This window comes from Pezoporus flaviventris, unplaced genomic scaffold, assembly GCF_033815535.1.
Source record: "Pezoporus flaviventris isolate CSIRO_AGI_PZ_B2104156 unplaced genomic scaffold, CSIRO_AGI_Pfla_v1 ptg000010l, whole genome shotgun sequence".
Classification (NCBI taxonomy): Eukaryota; Metazoa; Chordata; class Aves; order Psittaciformes; family Psittacidae; genus Pezoporus; species Pezoporus flaviventris.
In genome coordinates this window covers 1265197-1288333 of record NW_026892558.1, presented here as the reverse complement: position 1 = coordinate 1288333, position 23137 = coordinate 1265197, and the positions used below count along the sequence as shown (strand labels likewise).

General features: G+C 46.0%; 1 protein-coding gene across 2 annotated transcripts in view; it reads right to left on the bottom strand.

Moving 5' to 3' along the window:
• Positions 1 to 23137, bottom strand: part of MYO5B (myosin VB) — a 148928-nt gene that overhangs the window by 105894 nt on the left and 19897 nt on the right. For both annotated transcript variants that reach the window (XM_061450482.1, XM_061450483.1), the window contains exons 2-4: positions 13682 to 13792; positions 10750 to 10921; positions 7680 to 7824 (exon numbers count right to left, since the gene is read on the bottom strand). In XM_061450482.1, the coding sequence (XP_061306466.1) occupies positions 7680 to 7824; positions 10750 to 10921; positions 13682 to 13792 (428 nt within the window). The remainder of the gene's footprint in view (positions 1 to 7679; positions 7825 to 10749; positions 10922 to 13681; positions 13793 to 23137) is intronic.

Genomic DNA, 23137 nt, shown 5'->3' with positions numbered 1-23137 from the left:
TGCGGCCAGCTGGAAATGCCCCTTCGGTAGCAAAGAAAATCCTCAGTGCTCAAAGTTCCTGCAAAATGCTGAGCTGTCTCCAGTCTTCCCACCAATCCCTGAGGGCAGGATGACCTTCTCCCAGGATTTATGCTTTGCATAGCCCGTTGGGGAAGAACACAAGCTCCTCGGCCACACTTAACGCGAGGTCAGCAATTCTTTTGTGCGCCGTTTCTAATGAGAGCAAAACACGCACCCTGCCAATTTTATTAGCTCTCTGGCACCCTGATGCCCTTTTCTGCGCTGGGATCACATCACACAGCTCTGACCAAAGACACCCTCAAGCACTGGTCCCTGTGGAGCACTGCAGCCTTACAGATGGAGGAGGCTTTGTACTCCATCCTCCCAAAAAGTATCACAAACAGGCAAGAATCATGCTGGCTTTCTTCTCTCCGAGCTTGTAAGATGCTACCCCAGCAGTTCAGCTCTGCAGGCACCAGGAGGACAAGTCTATTGTTATTCCACCCCATGGCAGTCCCAGAAAGTCTTTCCTGCAGACTTCATCACCTCAACCATTATCAGCCACTGAATCTTTTAGAACTCCTGCTTGACCATCTAATTAATTACAGTTGATATACGTTGGGAAAACACCAGAAAGATTTTCAGAAACCACTGGGTTCTCTGCCCTGAGGTCTCCAGAACTTCACTGAGGATATGGCAAGCAGTGACTAGGAGGTGGGCAAGGACAATCACAAGTTGTTGTGTTCTGATGTAATTATGATGCTTATAAACACCTTTTTGAATGTTTAATGATATTTGGTGTTACAGCTTTCACACCTCAGAGCTGGAACAGCTCGTCTGCATCACAGCAGTAATTACATATCCGATGCAGCCTATTAAAACTCCTTCCAATATTTCACACACACAGTCGTTACTCTTAGTCACACACTGACCTTTCTGTGCCTTAAGCTGTCCCATGCCAGTGCTGTCCCATTATGTGTATTTATGATTTCTCTGTAAGGGATGTCTCATTTATGATTAAAGCTGCTTTCAGATAGCACCGTATTCATTCCAAATTGCCAAAAAAGAAAAAGAAACTAAAATAGGATCATTTAGTTGGCCACTTAGAGCCTCTCTGTCCTCTCCCATAGCAGGAGAAGTAAGACTAGAGGGTCTCTCCTCCAGTACCTGACAAACACTACCTAAGTCTCTGCCATTTTTATTCTTCTTTCTTTATATTACCTCTGGAGGAGCTGTGTCCAGCTGCTTCTGCAAACCCTGAGGTTTCACATCAGCATTGACATGTTCATGGAGTAGCTCTTCCAAAGCCTCCTTCCTATCCCACTTTTAACTCTAAACAGAAGAGACCCCACTCGGTTTCTCTGCTTTCTAAATTCAAGGCTGTTAGTGATTTTATCCTCTGACTCTTTTTGAGAGGTACCTGCTGCAAATCCCTGCTGAGCTGCAGCACAGGTTGGCCCCACAGTTCACTGTAAACCCTCAGCCCAGCCTCATTCACCAGGAGACATGAAACCTTTCCCCTTTTAATACAACGCAGCATTCAGCCTTATTTATTGTGCCAGACTGATTCCTTGCCCATCCCTGTTGGGGGTTAATCTCTCTTCACTCCTACCCATTCTTTCATTGTATGGCTTTAAATCCTCTTTTAAAGCTTGAAATTTAAAGTGCTTTCAAATGACACCCCCCCCCCCCCCACTGTACCCATACCCCTGCCCATCTTTATGGGGTTAAGCGCAGGGCTGATGCTGCAATTTCTGCTCTTTTTCAGCCCTGGCATTGATCCCCAGGGCAGAAGAAAGCATGGCTGTGGCCATGCACAGTCCCAACAGCACTGCATCTTGCAAGACACGGATCATGTGTGGTGTTTGTTGGTGTAGGCAAGCAGTGATTTTTACATTTGGGAGTAAGCTTCTGACAGTGCAATGCAAGACCTGGGTGCACTAACTTCCAAACAAAACAGAAAGACACTACTAAATAGTTACCCATCTGCAGTCCTAGTACTTAAGTATTTAGTGACAGAAACAGCATGCTGACAACAGCGCTGAAAAGGCAAGACACACTATTTCCATATTGCTCACAATCTCAGAATCACACAGGTGATGCTGACCCTGGTTTGAATCGCAGGCACCAGGGTTTCTCTGGTACCCACCAAGCAGTCCAGAGGTGCAAACCCAGCCCCCAGATAATTTCTATGTTTCTTGTGTTGTTTCTTCTGCAAAAACTGTTGACAACAGTGAGGAGATCCTCACGCTGGGGAGGAGGAAACTCCAGTTTAACCATCAGGGTACCAGAACACTCGCATTCCCTCTGATGTTACAAGTGCCATCTGTGAAAGCATCAGCCTGATGGATACACAAGTGACTAAAGAGCATGACTTCACCCAGTCCACATGTTTCTTGGCAGGCTGCTGTAAGTCTCAAGACTTGCAAGTTACTCGAGATCTTTTTCATCATAAGATTTGAACACAGCACTTATCTTGCGTTGGTTAGCAGACATGGACTGCTGCCATGTCACACCTGCTAAGAGTTCCACATATGTGACTATAAAGTTGCTACCACAGTGGGATAGAGACATGCTCATTGGAAAACATACAGAATATACAGTAAAGGGTTTGTGATGCTTTTGATGTTTGATTTATGATTTGAGCAAAGACTACCTTCAGTACATGCTCCCCATTTTTGGAAGATGTTTTACAGCCTTAGGAGAGCCCATTCTCCTGCCCCATTGCCCACAGCAATGACACACCACATACTTCTATCACCTAGTGCTGTTCAACTTTGCATTTTATTAATTATATTCCATTATTTTAAAAGTAAGTAAATAAAACACCCATTAAGAAACCTTACTTGGATTAGCAAGTCCTGGCCTGAGTGAACTCAACTGGTACAAAAGGAAGAGGTAGGGCATAAAAAGCCACACAAATAGATTCAGTACTGTAGCATACTGCAGTAATTTTCCCAACACTCTCAGCTCAGCATCAAGGGACAACACAGTGACCACATTAACAAGCTGAGCTGGCTGAGGATAGCTCGGGAGAAGAAAAACGGGGCTGCAGACATGAAAGAGAACTAAATAGCCAACTAAAGCCCCCAAAGGCTGGAAATGGAAAACTGGTGTTGCACTGTCCCCATGCAAACTTCCATCACCTTCACAGAGGTGGCAATAACCAATGGGACATACACATCAAGAGGAATGTGGGTTAGGGTTAGAAGTGACAAACAATCCCTGCTCCTGCATGGGAAGCTGCTGGTCAGGTTCACATCAGCAGAAATGAAGGTTCAAGGGGAGTATTCTTGCTAGACTCCAGGCTTCTGCCCAGACTGACGACACACAAGGGAATCAGAGCCACCATCAGGATCAGGGCACACAAGGGATCTTTTGTTCCTCTGTAAGGAAAGCAAAATGCAATCAGCCAGGACACTGGCAGCTATGCTGCTGCTCTGGGCAATCCTGGCTGTCCCCACAAAGCTTTCAGCTTGCTTTCAGAAGCACAAATATCTTCTGCAGCACTCAGAGGTGTAAAAGGCACCAACACCCAATGCATCTCACTAAGTGTATCAGGAGGACAGAAATGAGGAGCAGAGGAGATGGTTGCAGTGCCCTGCAGATAACATGCATCCCAAAGCACAAATTGCTTCGAACCCCACAGCCACAGCTATTAGCAATCACCAAATGATCCAGTTTTCTACCACCCCAGCACTTGACTCCAATGCCTCTGGCAGCAGCGCTTGGAGCAAGTCAACTCCATGCTGTGTATTTAGCTTAAAACAATATTGTTTCAGTGAGCTAGGTGCAGTTAGTCTCATACTGCCTATGCAGGGAGTTTATAAAGAGCTGGTCACTGTAAAAATTACAGGCTGTCACGTGTGAATTTTAATCACTTGCCCTTTTTTAAGCTGTTTTACACACAAGCGCTGCAAACCATCCTCCTTCGGAAACACCTTCATTTAAAGGGGAGTTTTAACGCATGCATATGTACATAGGTGTTCTGAACTATTGCTGCCATAAAAAAGGAATCAGATGATGTTGTACACCCTCTGCAGTCCCTTTTTTTTTCCCTTTTAAAATGTCATTTCCTGATCACTGGGTAACACCAGAGGATACAGCAGATCTTTACATGCATCTGTGAAGGTGCCTCCAACCCCATCTTACGGACATCATCAGTTTGAGGAAGGAAAGAAATCATAGGACAACTTCACTAACACTTGTACACCAGCAAACATCTTAACTTCTGCCCTGGCACCCTGCCTCTACAGGGCTGTGGCATACTAGAAACCTAGAGAATTTAAAATGAAATAAAAGAACCAAATAGCTTCCAACTTCTCCCATTTACAGAGTCTTACATTTTGGGCCCTTTTTCCTTGGCATCTACTCAATCCCATTCAATCGCCTCCATTGCATCTTCCCAGTGTGCTCTGTGACACTAATAAAGCTAAAATGTACATATGTAAATATTTATTACATATATATATTATGCTTTTTATATACATATATATGTGAGTACATATTTTATATTTATATCTGCTTTTATATACATGAAAACAGATACTTATATTTTTATACATTTCATATAAATATATGTATATATTTATATATTTTATATTTATTTATAATAGATGATAAAGACATAGAGGTGATGGAGAGATAGAGATGATAGAGATATAGAGAGATATGACCTTGCCTTCTGCACTGTAAAAGAGCTACCCAAACTGACCTCATGGTTCCTGATTACATCCATGCGCTATTTCTCCTATAAAACCAGACACCTTGCAGCCCTCTTTATCCAGGACTTCATGAAAAGAAGGAAAAGTTTGCCCTTAGAGCACCACTGAACTTGAAACTCCGCAGCAAGGGAGAAGCCAGCACCATGAGCCTGCTCACACGCTCAGTCCAATTTTGCTCTGTTTGCCTGTGGCCCCAGAAAAGCCTCAATCACCATTTCAGCAATGGGGTTTTTTGAAGGGTTTATTGCCTCAGTGCAGTGTCTGATCCCAATGAAGCAGTTTACTGAGAAGTCAGCTAATGAAGTTCTGCTCCACCACACAAACTGCATGAGTATTATCCCATGGACATATATCATTGCAAAACTTGGAGATGACACTCCACCAAACATCAGACAAGCTCATGCAGAAATAACTGCCTGGTGACTACAGGAAATTATTTATTCACCACCTTTTTGCTCACTGGTGTTGCAAATAACATCAACTGCTTTCCAAATAATCTTCCATGGAGAAAGCTTGTTTTACCCGTCTGATTTTCTTACTTACACTGAAGACATTCTGATTGAAAGGAAACCAGAGAAATTCAAACAGAATGCACGTCTGCAGCATTGTTCTTGCTTTTCTATGATGCGATTTGCATTGTTTGTTTTTAGAATAATTTCTTTATATATATATATGTGTATGTATATATATACAAGCCTATATATGCATATACACAAGCACACACTTAGACAGAAAACAAACAAACCCAGAAGGCTAGCTAGAGATTACTGCTCTCAGTCACACTGCAGGTTTGACCTTTTGAGATTACAGGTTTGAGTTTTATTCCCGATCTATCGGATGCACCAGACATGATGTAATTGTTTAAAAGCTAAAGATGCTGCAAAACAAGTGATAGCTTTGCACCAGTTTAGGTTTAAAGTGCTCACAGACCTCCATCCTGACGGCTGAGCTGCCCATGTCCCACCATGCTCACACACACCCCTAAGCAGAGCTGCAGATACAAGGCATCCTGCTGAGTCAGTTTAAAAAGAAAAACAAAAAAACAAGGGCAAAATTAAGTCCTGTCCAATGCACTACATCCATCATTCATGAGACACACTGTCCATACGCCCTGCTCCAGCAGCTCCACCACTCTCCCTGCAGCACTGCAGAGGGAAAAGCATGGATCAAACTGTGGAGACACAACATCCACTCAGAAGCTTTCAGATTTAAAATATAGTGTGCTTCACTTTAAGAGCCATATTTTAAATAATGAGGCAGATTCCTATAATCCACGTTACAATCTCCTCTCAGCCCTATTTGAATCCCTCTTTTGTTCCAAGCCTGCAATTACCCTAATACCAGCCTGAGACATAAAGCACCAGAACAGCTCTAACAGTGAGCATCTTGTTTATTAAGAGCTCTGAAGGTGGTTATTTCCATGTCTCCTTGCAAACATAGCAGTCCTAACCATGCACAGGCAGCAGCTATCAATTATAGGTGGCTGTCAAAAGTAGACTTATTCTGATGAGGAGGACAACAAAGTTGAGCATCTCTGGCTAAGGCTCTCTGTTAGCCCACTGCCTGCAAAATGACATAGGCATGACGGAAAATACCAAGTCGTCCCTAGCACAGACTTCAACAGAAAATTAAGTCCTTGTATTTTAGACACATACCCAGGAAAATCAATGGGACCTCCACACTGGTCAGCAAAACCCTGACATCCTTCAAATAGAACAGTGCAGCTTGCCGCTCAGGCTGGATTCATATAACAAGAACACAGTCCTAAGCCTTCTTTTTTCTATAGACAGCTCCTCAGACTTCTAAATTTTTCTCAAAGCGGTTTTGCTCAAAGCACAAGCACTTGCTGGAGGGCTGAACTGAGGCGTGGAGTCAGTTTGGGAGCAATCCCTTCCCTCCAATCTCTGCCCATGGCAGTGTTCCTCCAGATTCATTTCTAGATTGAACTCTGGAGCATCTCTGATTATAAATGCATCCTAACTCACCAGTTAAAGATGAGACACAGCAGAAAACAGGCTGCAACCCTTGGTAAACGGTTATGTGCTTACTCTTACTATTAAAAGCCCAGGCAGCAAAAAAAAAAAAAAATCACAGCTAATCCACAAGAGCATCTAAACACACTGTGAGAGTCCAGACAGTTATAATGAAATGATCCCTGGTGCAAAGCTCTCAGCTTCCTCTCAAACTCTCTTTTAGATCATGGCTCATCAAAACAAAATTCTGCATCAGCCCTCAGCAACACACAAACAGACATAAAGAGAGTAAAATTCACACTGCATTGCTCTGGTGAAGACATTGCTTTAAAGGACCTGTAAATATTACCAGCCACCTTCTAACTCAAATTCGCAGTGCCTCCATAAAGATGACTAACATCAGCTCCCTTGTTTAGTCTGATTATCTCCCCAAATTATCTGAAATGCGGTTTCCTCTAAGCTATTACACATGACATTTGCAGAGTGGTTTGAATTTCTTCCAGGAAACTCATCCAAGCAGCAACAGGAGAAGGATACCCATCTGAATCATGGTTGCACTGAAAACATGAGCTCCCAAGGACCAAAGTTCCCCACCAGCCCAGCCTGCCTGGCAGTCTTGGCAGCCAACAATGGGGTCAGGTCAGTAAGCAGAATTAATCAGAAATGCCTGACCTCAAAGAGATTTCAGTGTGAAGCAGTTCTGCACCATGCAAGGGAAGCTGCTGCAGGAACCACGTCTTGCATCTCACAGAAGGACAGAGCTAAGCACCCGTGGGTGAAGACAGCTACCATGATGGGGAGATACCATACCAACTTGGGGTCATAAAGGCACAACAGAAGACCCCGTATTCTCAGAAGAGAGGAAAACCTGGGTGTTTCACATGCTATTCCACAACTTCCTTTTAACTCCATATTTGCAACATTTAATTGCCTATTTGATCCGACAGCTCGATCTGACCACACTGACTGAGCGACCACTCACCTGGCCATCTGCTTATAGGCTTCCTCTGCCACGGCAAAGATGTGAGGATCCATATCCCCCATGTTTTGGCCACTGTATGCGTAGATGACATCTTGTCCGTAGATTGGCAGCTGCTCATATGGATTAATGGCAACAAGTACAATACCTTGGAACAGATAAATGGACAGATATGTTACAAACCAAGCACAGAGTTAATACTTCAGGCTTTTAAGGGCTTGTGTTAGTTGTTCCAATCAATCTGGTGAAGGACTTCTACTTCTTATCTCAGCATCTCTTGACAGCTAGGCAATAAGCTCCCACATAGCTACAGAGAGGGCACGCAATACTGGTGAGAAGAGCAAATACATAATAGTCTTCATTGTATGAAGGCAGATTTTGCAGGAGGAGTGAGAAGAGGAGCTGAGGAGTCCGTGAGACATTCCTTCAAAAAAGCAATTCCTGTGCAACCAAAGCTCTGCTAGACCCAAACAAATATCCCAGATTTTCCCCTGGCTTAACTCTTGAATAAAAACTCGTAACAAAGAATGTACTCAAATCAAAATGAAATGGATAAATCACAGGAAATGAATGCCAGAGCCTGCATTAAAGCTTTAATGTCTCTTTCCTCCCCAGCAATAGGAATGCCGCGCCTGGCTGGAGGAGGCAGCAAGCCCTGGAACTAATGAAATTAATGAGAGGCAAAGACACGCGTGGTGCTACCTGTGCGCTCGAGGGAGCTGGTTTGCACCCTACAGCACTGAAGTACTGCAAAGCTCCACCTCCAGAGCACCTTCAGGTTTTGCAGGTTTGAATTGCTGCTGTGAGGAGCTCCAGAGAGCCTGTGGCCGGTGGGACCGGGTGCTGTGCACCAGCCCGGAAGATTCAGGGCTTGGGCACGCTGAAATCACAGCGAAGCACAGGAACTGTCAGCCTGCAGCAAACACCAGGATACGTGACAGGAGGCCAAGAGCAGCCAAGTCATGTTCCATGCCTCCGTGCATCACAAGAAGTAAGAGCAGCAGTCAAGGAGGGGATTCTCTGCTGCGCCCTGGGGAGACCCCCCTGCAGTCCTGATCCAGCTCTGGGGCAGCAGCACAAGAGGGACGTGGAGCTGTTGGAGCGAGGCCAGAGGAGGCCATGGAGATGCTGCGAGGGCTGGAGCAGCTCTGCTCTGGAGCCAGGCTGAGAGAGCTGGGCTGGGGCAGCCTGGAGAAGAGAAGGCTCCTGAAGGGGAGACCTGAGAGCAGCTCCAGTGCCTGAAGGGGCTGCAGGAAAGCTGGAGAGGGGCTTGGGACAAGGGCCTGTAGGGACAGGGCAAGGGGAATGGCTTTAACCTGCCCGAGGGGAGACTGAGATGAGCTCTTAGGCAGAAGCTCTTCCCTGTGAGGGTGCTGAGGCGCTGTCACAGGGTGCCCAGAGAAGCTGTGGCTGCCCCATCCCTGGCAGTGTTCAAGGCCAGGTTGGACACAGGGGCTTGGAGCAAACTGCTCTAGCGGAAGGTGTCCCTGGCCGTGGCAGGGGTTGGAGCTGGATGAGCTTTAAGGGTCTCTTCCAACACAAACCAATGTGTGATTCTATGATATCAACCCAACAGCTTCACCTCACCATGCCTTGCTCCCATCTGCTTCTTGGTTCTCTTAGAGTCATGCATCTGTTTCCCTTCGTCGCTGAAAACACGCCACAATGCCAACCAGGCTGAAGCCCTATAAGCCTCAGACAATGGCTACTACAAAAGCACTCTTCTCTCCTCAATTACTTCATAAGCAAAGCACAATGTAAGTAGCACCCACATAGAGCTTTGCAGCTAAACCTACACCTGCTAAGCCCAAATGGCTAAGCCTAAACCCATGTATCTTCGTTATGACGATGCTGTGCTCAAGGTTACCATGAGCCCTCACAAGGAGCTGCAATAATGAAACCTCACTGATTTTGGATGATAGAAGGCTTGCAGCTGACTGGGAACACATGCAGCTGCAAAAGTCTGCAAGTTGTGACAGCAGTCTAACATTACACACCATTAAATATTTAAAGGAAGTCACCACTACTGCCAGCCACTGAGGCCATGTATTTCAAGGGCACTACTTTAAGAGTCACCTCCTCCTGCCACACATTTCCTCAAGCACCCTAAGTTGGAACACTGGATCATATCTGTACCAGCCTTAACCACACAAACAATCCCATGTATTTTGCTGATACCTTGCAACTCACCACTTAGAGAATCATTAGTCTGCACCACTGCTAGCAAAATCACTTTCACTGCCAGTAAGAGGGTTCAACATTCAATACTCTCCAACATAACTAAATAAAAAGGGCTGAATTGTCTTCTTCCTTTTCTTTTTTTAGGTTGCAGTTTGTTGCCATCCATTCACAGGTAACAGCTGTCTTGAATGGTTTTGGTAGGCCACCCTCCCCGAGAATGACAAACCCAAGTTCACACATAGAATCATAGAATCACGGAATAGTTAGGGTTGGAAAAGACCTCAAGATCACCCAGCTCCAATCCCCCCTGCCATGAGCAGGGTCACCCCACACCAAATTATGTCACCCAAGGCTCTGTCCAACCCAGCCCTGAACACCGCTAGGGATGGAGCATTCACACACCCTCTTTCTGCTTTGCATTGAGTTAAATGTCCCTCAAAGTCATCAAGAATAGGAAGGAAATAACAGTGCAGCAAGTTTTTTTTTTGCAGTCTTTTAGAAGGAAAATCCACCACAGACACTTGTCAGCTGGGCCACATCTTTCTGGCATGCTGCTGCTCTCCAGTGGTTTGCTAGATCCCACTTTTTCCCCCCCCTCAGACTGCCAAGCACATGCAAAGGTGGCCTCAAACTCATCTGACAAGACACCCCCACCAAGAGATACATGGACCTTGAGCTCAGGAAGTTCCCAGTGCACCAACCCTCAAAAAACACCTCTGGTTTTGCAACCTAAAGCCTATTGACACACACTCGTGTCTCCCACGCATCCCAAATTCACAGCCCTGGACCTTCCTCATGCCACAGCCTCTCGCTTGTGGTCTGAGGGGGTTTCTATGTGGACATATTCTATCCACTGCATTCCAGGAGCTGAACATGTGGCCTGGACACTCACCGCAGTACGTGTAGATGTGGTTGGACTCGATGAACCTGACTTTGAGGTTGTGGAGCACTGCAGGCTCATGCAGGTAGCTCAGGGCAGTCAAGTCATTCTCTCCCACAAGGATATCTGGATTGCGCAGGAAAGGCAATTCATTTCCTTGCGGGTCAATGGGATATTCGTAGAGCTGAAGAGACACACAGAAAGAACATCAGAATACCAAAACCAGCAGCTCCTTTAATGTCTTACAACTTATCCAAGCATAACTCCATCCTGACAATACAAAATACATACACATCCTGCCCTAAAGGAAATGAAAGCCCCTTTGTGTTACATCCTATAGAGATGTGGATGGCACACGACCAGGTGACAGGTCATCCACCCCTCTGGTAAATGTCTTTCTGTCCGAAAGATGGTCCTGGTGGACACTGATGGTAGATAAGCACCAACCTGAGAACACCTGGGTTGTTTTCATGCCAGCCTTGGGTCAAATTGCCTTTAGCCAGCTCTGACCAGCAGCAGGTACCATACAGAAAACCACAGCTTCATCTGATCTAAGCATCTTCATGCTCTTTGAAAAGCAGCCTTATTTCAAACCAGACCATATTCTCCCCATCAGAGCGATTTCTCAGGTAATCTTTAATTCAGGTTGCTTTTAAACTCAAAACCTTATAACCCTTCAGGCAGAGAAGGACACGGATAAGTGAGGAGCCCCTGTTGTTTCAGTACCTTAAGAGCCAGCTTATGCTGTTGAAGCATACAGCTGCCCATATGCTAATTACTTTTGACTCATCCCTAAACGAAGCAGACACCAGCTAAAGAGAAAAAGTGTAATTTCCTTCCTTTACTGTGGAGGAAACAAAATTCTTGTGATCTTACTTCGCTCAGGGTGCCTCTGAAAGGGGTCCTGACACTCAGATCCCAGCAGAAGGGAAAAAAAGGCACCGCTACCATTGCTTTGGCATTGGGTTACTGCCTGTGCAAACAGCACAAGAAAAGCTGACCCAAAGTGCACAAGGACAGGCTCCTGCAGCACATCTGACAACCTCGGCCTTGTTTTATACTCCAGTTCCACATTGCCAATGCCAATTTTCAAGAGTCTGCACTCAGTATCACATCTTAATGGCAAACACACCAGGGATCCCTTGTGATATTAAAAAATCAGCTCTTCATTCAAAGGGAGTACACTTGCATACAAAGTGCAGCCAGAAACCACAAAATCCATGAAAATTCACTTTAAGCACAAGGACAAAAGAGAAGCACTAAACAGTCGGGTAGTGCATGTTGGCTGTCAGGAACAAAAGGCTTTCAACAGCTTCAAATGCCCCAAAGGTATGTATGCTCAGGATCTCTGATGCACACGTGTGCTGTTCCCCTTCACTAAAGCTTTTCAGCCTAACATGACTTGGGACCAGGCAGGGTTTAATACAGTAAAGCATCAAACAGGGGTCTCTTGCACAACCTCAAAATGAGATGTTCTTGTGTTTTGCCATGACAGTGACATGCTTATTAAACTACCAACACCTAGTGACCCTTTAATCTCCTTGTGCTTTAATGTTGCTGACCCTGTATGAAAAGGCTAGACCTTACAGGACTTCTTAGACCCTCTGGTTCCAGAAGGATATCCAGATTAAAGATCACAAAGAAAGGGAAAAACCCTCTCCCACCCCAACCCCAGAACTAAAACTGCTGAAGATCTCAAGATCAAGGGTGGAGGTTGCAGCACTCAGCAGTACATGCAGAGGTACTTTGGCAGCCTGAGCACAAAAAGCAGTATGAAGGAGCTGCTGTGGATGAGATGGGCACCCACCTTCACTCAGGCACCCCAAAAAGAACACCATTAGCACTGCTCATGAAACATGCCTGAAGCTGAAGCCTGTATTGCTTTTCATACCCATCACCAGTTTCTTACAAAAGCTTGAGCACTGCTGCTTGGTTTCTCCCAAGGTTTCTGCCTTCTTGTCACAGGAACAAGAGAAAAATCATATAATAAACCTGCAGCAAGAGTCATCCCTATGGCCCCCAATGTCGCTGGGAGGCAGCAATAAGCTGCTGCATGATGGAATGGTGGAAACATGCCCATCTTGTGTAACATCCTTCATCATGAGGCTGCCCAGAGAGGTGATAGATGTGCCACCCCTGCAGATATTCAAAGCCCAGCTGGATGTATTTCTGGGCAACCTGATCTAGTGGAAGAAGTTGCAGGTGGGGTTGGACTGGATGAGCTTTGAAGGTCCCTTCCAACCCAAACCATTCTATGAGTCTATGAGCATGAAGCATCATGTCATTAGAGAAAAAAAATACACCCAAATAACGATTGATATGACTTGGAACATTGTTAGATTCAGGATGGTGAATCCAGGAGGTCCAGGCACAGGGCTACTGGGCAGGGAAACCACCAAGGAGCAAGGGGCAGTGACTCATAGTCCTATGCAGAGCTTCTCATTTTTGTCTTTTAGAGATTTTTTTATTTAAAATAAAAAAATGGGGGAAAAGGTTTTTTATGGAAGATTATACTTAAAGAGAAAAACTAAGGCATGGAGAAAGCTGTTGCACAGAAGTCACTTCTGTGTTCTAAGTGACTTTTCCATTGGTGGCCAAACTTGAGTAGATTCCACTAGTCTCTCTCTTTCCAGTTTGCTCAGCAGCAAAAAGCATAAACTGATATTTCTAACACAGTGTTGCTATTAAAGAAATCATTCTGATATCACAGACTATTACAACTTTGCCAAGGGATGAAATGAGACGAGAGAGGTCAAGGGCTTTTCTCACAACCCACTCTAACACAAGTGCCTGGGGAGGGAGCGGGCAAGGAAAAGCTGGAAGTGCTAAGGCAATAGAACACGTTAAAATACTTCCTAAAAATACGAGATGGCTGAGGCTTCTTCACACATTAATTCAAAGCTTTACATTTCTGAAAAGTATAAAACGACATTCAAAAGCTTACAGTTTCATCTTCAAGTTTCAGATGCAGGCTTTTATCTCCCACTTTATAATCCTTGATAACTTCTGCCGATCTCCAAACTTCATCAGGGTCAGGAATCCAAACCCTTGTGTACTGCAGAATGAAGGGAGAAAAAAATATATATATATAAAAAAAAAAGAGAGAGAGAGAGAGAGAAAGAAAAAGTTTAAACGTAAGGAAACCTCAGGAAATTAAATCAGAAATAAATTAATTCACCATGGATACAATTCCGCACTCAGTGTAAAATCAGCGCAGCTAAACCATTTATTTCAGTCAAAAAAAAATCTTCTAATTTTAGGTTTTGGGGTAAATTATAGACCAGAAGTCTGATTTTCAATCAGGCAGGGTGTACACTGGCTTGTTACCAATCTAATGAAGCAGGGCAGAGTCTCAAGGCAAGATGTGGAATTTAATTTCCCTGGGAAAAAGACAGCCTTCCAGAAGCTTTTATGAAATAATGCAATTCTCCCCCAGCAGACCGTACACCAAAACATATTTCTTTTCATCAAAATGATGTTAGGTTTCTCCCCACAGAGCATGCCCTAAACCAAACCCTCTGCCGTGGGGCTAAAAGCAAGCAGAAGACACCAAAGCGAACTACTTCAGTTGGAGGCAAACAGGCTTTAGGGCTCCAGAAAGATGCTTAGATGAAACATTTAACCTTATTAACATCTCCAAAGTCAGGGACACCCTTGATCATCCAAGGGTAAATCCCAAAGGCAGACCAGTACAACCTTGCCAAAGTGTCCACAAAAGGATGAAATCCAAGAGCAAGCAGCACCACTCACACGTAACGAGATGGCGGCATTACCCAAAGCCACAGCACCTCCTGCTAATGAGATTTAATTGCTTTTATGATGCAAAGATAAATACTTTGCTCAGGCTGTGTAAAAGCATCCCCCCTGTGCTGAGCAAATAACTGCTGCCGCGCCGAGACCCCAGTGCATGCTGTCAGGAACTGGGACGGAGGCACTGCAAAACCAGCAGTAACGCTGCAACCTCCATGCATGGGTTTCCCTCACTTCTCTACATCCACCTTTCTTTTGGCCAGAGCAGGCACCAGTTTCCCTGCTCATGGAGCTACTAGGGCAAGGTCCCAGGAGCAAGGAACCTAAAATTGCTCCATCTCTGCAGCGAGTCACCTTGAGCCGGGCTTTTGTTGCTGGACACAGATTCATAAAGCCAGCCTGATGCTGGACTTAGCCAGACAGCAGAGAGTCAACAGGAGTCCTTCTACAATCACTTATTGGCATTTTGGGGGAACATCTCCTAGACTCATAGAATCAACCAGGTTGGAAAAGACCTTCAAAATGCAGTCCAACTGTTCCCCAGCACTGCCAAGGCCACCCCTAACCCATGGCACTGAGGCCTCATCTCCATGATGTGTGAACACTTGCAGGGATGGTGACTGCAGCCCTGCCCTGGGCAGCCTGTTCCAATGCCTGAGCACCCTCTGGGGCAGGAATTGTTCCTCAGCTCCATCTAAACCTGCCCTGGTGCAGCTCCAGGCCGTTTCCTCTTGTCCCATCCCTTGTTCCTTGGGAGCAGAGCCCAGCCCCTCCTGGCTCCATCCTCCTCTCAGGCAGTTGTAGGGAGCCATCAGGTCCCCCCTGAGCCTTCTCCAGATTGAATCCCTCAGGTCCCTCAGCCCTTCCCCATCACACTTGTGTTCCCTTCACCAGTCTTCCCCCAGCTCTTCCTGTCCATTGCAATCAGAGCTATATAAACTCATTCTTACACAAAACACAAGGGTTGGGGAAAATCCCAGCAAATCCAAGTGACACCAGCATCGCAGCACCAAAGATGGTTTTGGCTTTCATCTTAAAGCCAAACCCCCAGCACACAATGGCCAAATAACACTCGCAGCAACCCAAGAGTTAAAGCGGCAGCATCTGCCTATCAGCCTGCTCTGCAGCTGAAGAGCAATAGATTTTTATATGTATCTTGTGTAATTATTTATAGAGCTGCTCAATAGCTACAGCAGTGGGAACCTTTAGATATTAAATAGAGCTACACAAATGTATTGCCAGAACAGCAGTTTTATCTGGGAGGGGAAAAAATGAAATAAATAAGTAGACTTTTCCCAGCACCTCTATCTCCCCACGAGCCTTCAGTGCTTTCCCTGCCACAAAGAAAGGAAGCTGCCATAGGGAAAGGACAAGTTTGGGACCCCAGCCCTATCTCCGCTGTCTACTCCAGCCAAGCAGCATTGCAAGAGATGAAACATCCCTGCAGCACAGCCAGGAACCCATCTTTAGCTGGACCATGGTGCAGTGGGCAAGATGGGGACGCACCAGCCTTCCTCACCTCCTGCACCTCAGCCCAGTTTCTCCTGCTCCAACACCATGGGAAGGGCTTTTCAAACCATTGCTGCAGCTCTCACTCCTCCTGCAGAGTGCCTTGCCTGCCTTTTCATCCCCACCACTGTGGTTTCATCCAGTGCCAGCTCTCTGTGGCAGAAAGAGATCAAATATGCTCTAGAAATGCCTGAAATAGCCAGGGATCGGCATGTACCCAGCTCAAGGCAGCCTCAAAAACAAGAGGTTGCTGGTCCTGGCTGGAATCCTGCAAATCCTCCACCTGCACAATGGGCTGGGCTGAGACATGGACCTGCATGGACAGACGGATGGGAAGAGGGGCTCACTGACCCTAAAGCAAGCCCAAAACCATGGTGGTGCTTGCTCATGTTTTGGTGTTTGAAATCTGGGTGCACCTCCAGCAGCAGTAAGAGGTCACATCAGCCCCTCTCAGCAACTCATCATCAGCCACAGCCAGGAGCTACTCAACACCCAAGCATGATGCAAGGCTCACCAGTGCGGAAGGGTAGAAACTCCCAGCATCCAACACCCAGGAATGAACTTACAACCTGGTGATGGACGATTCACGTCCTGTCAGCCACCCTGACAACAAAACAAGACAATTTGCATAATATAACTGATTTTCCAAGACTCTGTGTGTACACAACACGTGTAAGGGATCATGTAGTACAGAAGGCAGTAAGACAAAGGTGTTCCCAAGGTCTCAGGAGCCCTGGGAATAGCTTGCTCCCTGGCTGGGAGATCCTGAATGCAATCCCTGCTTAAGCACTCCCTACACAGAGCTCTTCCCGTCCTGCTAAATAGCTGCAGGCTGTTAGAATAGGCTGTTATGAATGCATTTCCCCAAGCATCTATAATGCTGTCGTCTCATGCATGCATGCACAGATATCTGAAGAGGAGATCACCTTTTCTACTGTGCATTTTCATCATCCTCGCCTCCTTGCTGCACTCCAGCAAGGAGTGCCAGTGCTCAGCCTTCCAGGCAGGGCAGGCTGCTATACAAACCTGCATCCAACTTTCCCTTTCACCCATAAATTCCAAATATGTCAAACCACACGGTGACAAAATAAAAGCACTTTGCCATTCTTAGATCTTTACAAGGTCAGCTTTCGTTAAAGCCCAACAAGGCTTGGAGGCAGCACATGCTGGGGGAACATTGGAGCACCATGCTCATGTCACCTGTCTTCCCTGTCTCCAACTTGTGCAGCCTCCAAAGGGGCTTCACATGCTGTATGTTTGCCAGTTAAGCTCCTATAGATGACAGCCACCAGGTCACCAAAACCATGCCCCCAGGCAGGTACCCACTCAGGCAGGAGGAGGGCATCTCTGTGAACCTTTACTTCCAGAATCTCACCTCTAGCATAATTATTCCCTGTTATAGGCCATGTCCTGGCTTCGTTAGCTATAACCTCTTGATCTTCTGGAGGCGCTTGTTATAAAGGGAAAGGGCAGACACGTCTATGTCAAAACACTGGGACTGGAGAATTATAAGGAGGCACAACCCTGGGCAGACCACTTAACCTCCCAACACACGTCTCCATCCAAGAAGGCGTAAAGAAAAGCATTTCTTTAATCCTCAGGGACTCCTTTGAATGATGTGCTAGCGTAAATCAGAAATAGCTCCACATGCTCAAGAAAAAATATGATCTGTTTTGGTTTGTTTCTTTTTAAACAAGGTTCCCAATAAAACCAAAGCAATTCGGTGCTCTCAAAGCCTCTTGCATTATTCCACCCAGCTTAAGCAGAAGCTTAATAAATTCAATCCGCACCTCCTGATTTGATTTAGATTTTAGCAGGCTGCCACTGTGGATGCAGATTAAAACCAGCATTAAATTAGAAGAGGCAGGTTTTGTTTTGCTGTTTGAAAGCCCTCAGCGCCAGCCAAAGGCACTCCCAGCAAACTCCAGGCGATGTGCTTGGAGGATGCTCCATCACAGCAGGAAGGGATGCTGGTCTGCTCAGAAAGAGTTACACCTCTGTGTACTCTGTGTGGACAGATTGTCCATTAAATTGTCCATTAAATAAAGGGTATAACTATCCATTAAATTAAGAAAAAATTGCTTAAAAATGAGCTATTTCCGTCTAGTCTGGGGGTTTGGTGGTTGCAAGTATTTGTGGCAAGTTGGAAGTCAGCAAATCCATCTTTATTATTATTGGGTTTTAATCCCCAGAGTTATTTCAGGAATGGCAATGCTCACAGCTGACCCCAGGAAGTTTTCATTGCTCCTGAGTTAATGGCACATTTCCAGAGGCATCCTTCCAACAGAACTGCAACCAGAAGGAGGGCACAGCAGAAAACCCATAATGCTAGCAAAACAATAGCACTGACCACCAAGCAGTTATGATTTCAGTAACGAAGACGCAGACATGGTGTCTCACAACCAAGGTTCTTCCACACAGATTAAGAAAAGACTTACAAAAGGACTTTAGTAGAAAGCAGAGACAGTGATGTCCAGCTTAGAAAAACAAAGGTGAACACACAAATGTCAACTAAGAACAAGCAGACTGGGACAAAACACCTGCTATTTTTCCCCCTTTGCTGCAGGCTTATTGCAGCTTCATTCCAGACTGTACAAAGAAATAACATGGCTCAGTATTACTTGATACTCTTCAGGAGGACAAAAACACATATGAAAGAATAAATAGCAGTCCTTGCTTCCCCAAGAATGTTTATATTTATACATACTGCATGTGAATGCTTAAGCAGCTCACTTTGAAACAGACTGATAACTGCCCTTCAGCTCCCACAAGCCATCTATTACTACATTTAAAGTTTTCCAAAACTTTGTTTTTCCCAAGCAAAAAGAGCAAAATACAAGCTCTACCTTAAATTAAAAGTGGTCCATACCAGCACAACTCAGGGTTTGATGCCATCTTTCTTATTTTCCTTAAACCACTATTAAAAATTACCCTACAGAGTTAATTTGTAGAGGCTCCTGCTGCAAAAATCCCCAGAGGATTCTCCTTGAAGCCACCGTGCATGCTAACAGCATCCCTCCTAGCTCTGCACTACAGCAAACGAGCTTCTCCTCATTAACCAGCACTGGGTGTGCAGTCCTGGGCTGAACTGGGGTCACTACCACGAGTGTTTTTGCACATCCGCTGGTAATATTCCCACTGCAGCAGGATCCCCTATCCCCTGTGATTAACAGGCAGTTATTTATGAAGTTATTTAGCTGTGCTAAAATTGCTTGTGCAAACCACCCTGCTTGTGGGTGCTGGGAAAAGCCACTCGATGTGTGCCGTGAGCAGGAGAGCATGGAAAGGAACCGGCTCCAAGGCTCTCCTGGGTGCCTTGCAGCCCCAAAAACACTTTCTGCCCCACTTGGCAGTGACTCAAGACCAAAATCTGCTCTGCCCATGACGCAGTGAGGCACAGATGAGGTGCTCTGGCAGCAGAGGTGGTTTTTGCCCTGTTCAGGGACCTCTCTTTTAAGTTATAACAACAGCTTTGCTATTATTATTTACAATATTGACTATCAGGCCAGAGAGCAGATCATAATCCTCCTTTTCCCATCCTCCAAATGAGATTTTCATCCCAGGAGTGATTTCTCCCCTGCCCAGCAGACAAGCAAAGCCCATATTTAGGTCATTGCTTCCCAAGCCGTGCTGTGACTCCAGGACAGGCTGATGTCTGCATCTCGCTCCAGGCTGGCTTCTCTGTTTGCTGCTGGGTACCACCAGCTGCCAAACCCTCACAAGGGTCATGAGGGGATGACAGAGGGTTTCAGTGCTTGATACAGAGCAGACAGGGATGCTCTGGTGTTGCACAGCTCTCCCCTGACTAATTTCTGCAGTGCTGGTACCCAATGTTGTGATGCCATGCACGAGCCCAGCATCCCCTGCCTGGCCAGAGAGCATTCACTCACATCAAGAACCTGAAATAGGAAGAGATCCACTTCTTCCTCACCATAAAAAAACCACCCAAAAAAGGCTGAAAAGAGAGGTCATGACCAGCCAGTATTTCAACACATAGCAAGGGACACCCAGTACACCAACATCATGCTCAAGGGGTAAGGCAAGAAAAATAATCCTGTGTTTTACTACCAAAAAAAAAAACCACACACACAAAAAACATCATTTTGAGCTACAGAATACAAATGTTAACTTGCTGAATGTTAAATGCAAAGGTAAAGACAGCAGCATGCTGCAGAAGCATCTTTACTTCTTCAACACGAGAACAAGCAATTTGTTGAGTTTCCCAGGGCTGATAACTCACTAACCCAAACAGCCAAGCAAAGGCAGATTAGCCTGATCTCACTGTTCCTCACCCTCCTCATGCCATCTGCACAGAGACGGACACAGGGAAAGCACATAAATGCACACCCAGACCATGTCCCCATCAAGGCAGAGCTCCTAAACTTGCAGAGCATCTCTGTCCATCCCAGGTCACTGGATCTGAGCTAGCAAAGCACATGCTTTGCTGATGCCTCGTAGGTGCAGGAAGGTTTTCCTCCCCTCCCGAAGGGCTGTCACACGGATGGATGGCTCCACGCCTCCCACCAGCACTAAATTTCTCTTTGCTGAATTTTATTCCCCTGCCCAAATTAACTCAGATGGTGATTTGCATGAAATGTCACAGCAGCTGAGCAGCACTCAGCATCTTGGACAAGCAGCGTCTGCAGCATTTGTCCACCAGCTCGTTAGCAGCATTGCTAATGAAGGGGCGGAGGTAAAACTGGCACTGAGCAGAGTGGGGCTGCAGGCAAACCCCACATGAGGGTAGAAATACTGGGGGCAGGCTCAGAGGCTTCATTTTAATTAAACATGATTTCCAGGAGTAATCAATATTCTTACGTGTAACTAACAGCCAGCTTGTGTCTTCCCATCCTCTCCCCTACCATTTCTTCCATGGCGTTTCAGCGGCACTCGTTACTGCAGGCTTAATTAAGACTGATGAGTTCAGGACCAAGGTCTCGGGCGGACACGCAGCCCTGCTCTCACTGCAGCAATTGGCTGAAATGCAAAATCCCTCTTGCAATAAGTCATTAGATGCTGCAAGACCAGGTACAGCCCCAGGTGGATTGGGACAGGGTGAACAGCTTGGTTTTAACCGGGGTGGGGAAAGGAGTCCCTCCTGGGCTGGGGAGTGATCCCATCGTGGGCCACAAGACCAGGATTTGCTCTGGGCTGTGCAACAGTTCTTGTACTTCTACTTTGCTCCTCTACTCTAAGAAAGGACAGAACCAAACCTCTCTAACACAGTCAACAAGGCTTCACCTGCAGGGGATGTGCATCACCAGGTTGAGCACAGGAGCCCTTTGCCTTTGGTTGCTCTGAAGCAGCACTAGAGAAGGCTGAGAGCTTGCAGTGGGAGAAGCAGGCTGCTGTCTGCTGCAAGGGTGCAGCCAGGAGCCTGATCAAATCATGGGGTACAAGGCAGGGCTGCTCCTTTGGGTATCTAAATCTGGATTTAAATCACATGCTCCACTGGAGGATTTGGTACAAACCCTGGCAAAGCCCCTTCAAAATGTAATATTCACCAGCATCAGAGAGCTGCACCAAGAGATGCAGTCACCAGTCTGCTGGGTGGGACACCTCTCTGCAGGTCCTGTCCCATAAAGCACCATGAGTAGGGGATCACTAACTCAGTGAACCAGAGAGATCATTAAGGTTCTCTTCTATCAGGCCTGGATGAGCCCTGCAAGATGCTCATCATCACCATCCAGTCTCTGCCATGACGCCAGAAAGAGGGATGCTCTGCAGATCCCCTAAACCATTGCAGAGTCCATGAGGAAGCACAACAGCCTGGGGCTAAAGCCAACCCAGATCATGATGCACTTGACTTGCAGCTCCTCCTGGAAGAGCAGCAGGCATCAGGGCATCGGCAGTGTGGAGCAGGGGGCTCTACACCTCCTTGCCCAGCATCTCCCCTTTGCCAGGCACCCATGGGATGCTCACAACCACCACCAGCACCACTCACCTGATCCAGCTCCTTCCAGTGCTCCTTACATCATCTTCCAAGTCATTGATTAACAAATGTTAAACGTTGCCCAGGATCTAGAAAAAAATCCTTGACCTGGTGTCTAAGGGGAATCAAGATGAGACTCATGGTCCTAATGCAACCACGAGGGTTTTTATTCCAATAAAGGCTGCTGGGGTTTCCCAGGTTTGATTTTGCTTTTTTAATTCAAAACCCCATGCAGGGGCTAAGTGTCTCCGTAGCATGACTTATCAAACAGCCTGCCACACTGCAACTTAAATCCTTCCAGGCTACTTTCTGCAAATCCCTCTTGATTGGCATTAATTACCCTTCTCTCGCCTAATTCTCAATTAATCAAAACCTTGAGCAGTGTTGCGGTGTAATCTTGTCCCTGCAGTCCCATTTTCCACCCAAACTCCACGTAAGCACCTTGATGAACATAGGGTGTACCCAAAACATGCTCAATATACACCATATATATATTTGATTATTAATAAAGTAGTTAAGAAACAGCCTTTCATTTTTAATTAAGAAGTTAAAAATACCTTTCCCCCCAGGTTTTCACAGTCCTCTATGTATAACATAGCCTCATGATGCTTTAAGGAAGCTCATGAACATGTTCATTCCCCAGTGCAGTGACCACTTCCCATTAAATGGTTTCCTGGGAGAAGCCCCGCTGGGCAGCCCCAGGATGTAGCCAGGGGATATCAGGACTTGGAATCGGGAACAATAAGAACAGTGGCTGCCTCTAGGCTGTTACTGCAGTAACACAAGCGGCATTCACGGGTGTCACAAGCATCTTCTGAAACTCGGGGTACAAGCCACCTTGCCCCCAGCTTGAGCATTGAACCATCCTCCCCATCAGGCACTGCTATACCCAAACAGCACCATCAAAATCTACCTTTAACTGCAAAGAAACATTTCCATCAGACTGGATTTTCATCCTTATTAGAAAGAAGTAATTGGATTAATCTACCTGTACAGTTATCCCTCACCTCTCCAGAACTCATGCATTAAAAACCCTCTCATAGCATCACTCCATGCATGCTTAATTCAAAGGGGTTTTGACCCCTAGTTTTATGTATCAGGCATTTCTTCAGCACTTTGTAACCAGAAGGATGTTCTGTAAACCTCCCCCCCCCCCAGGCCACCTCTGCATCCTTTTCATCACTGAGCAACTGAAGGAAAACAAATTGA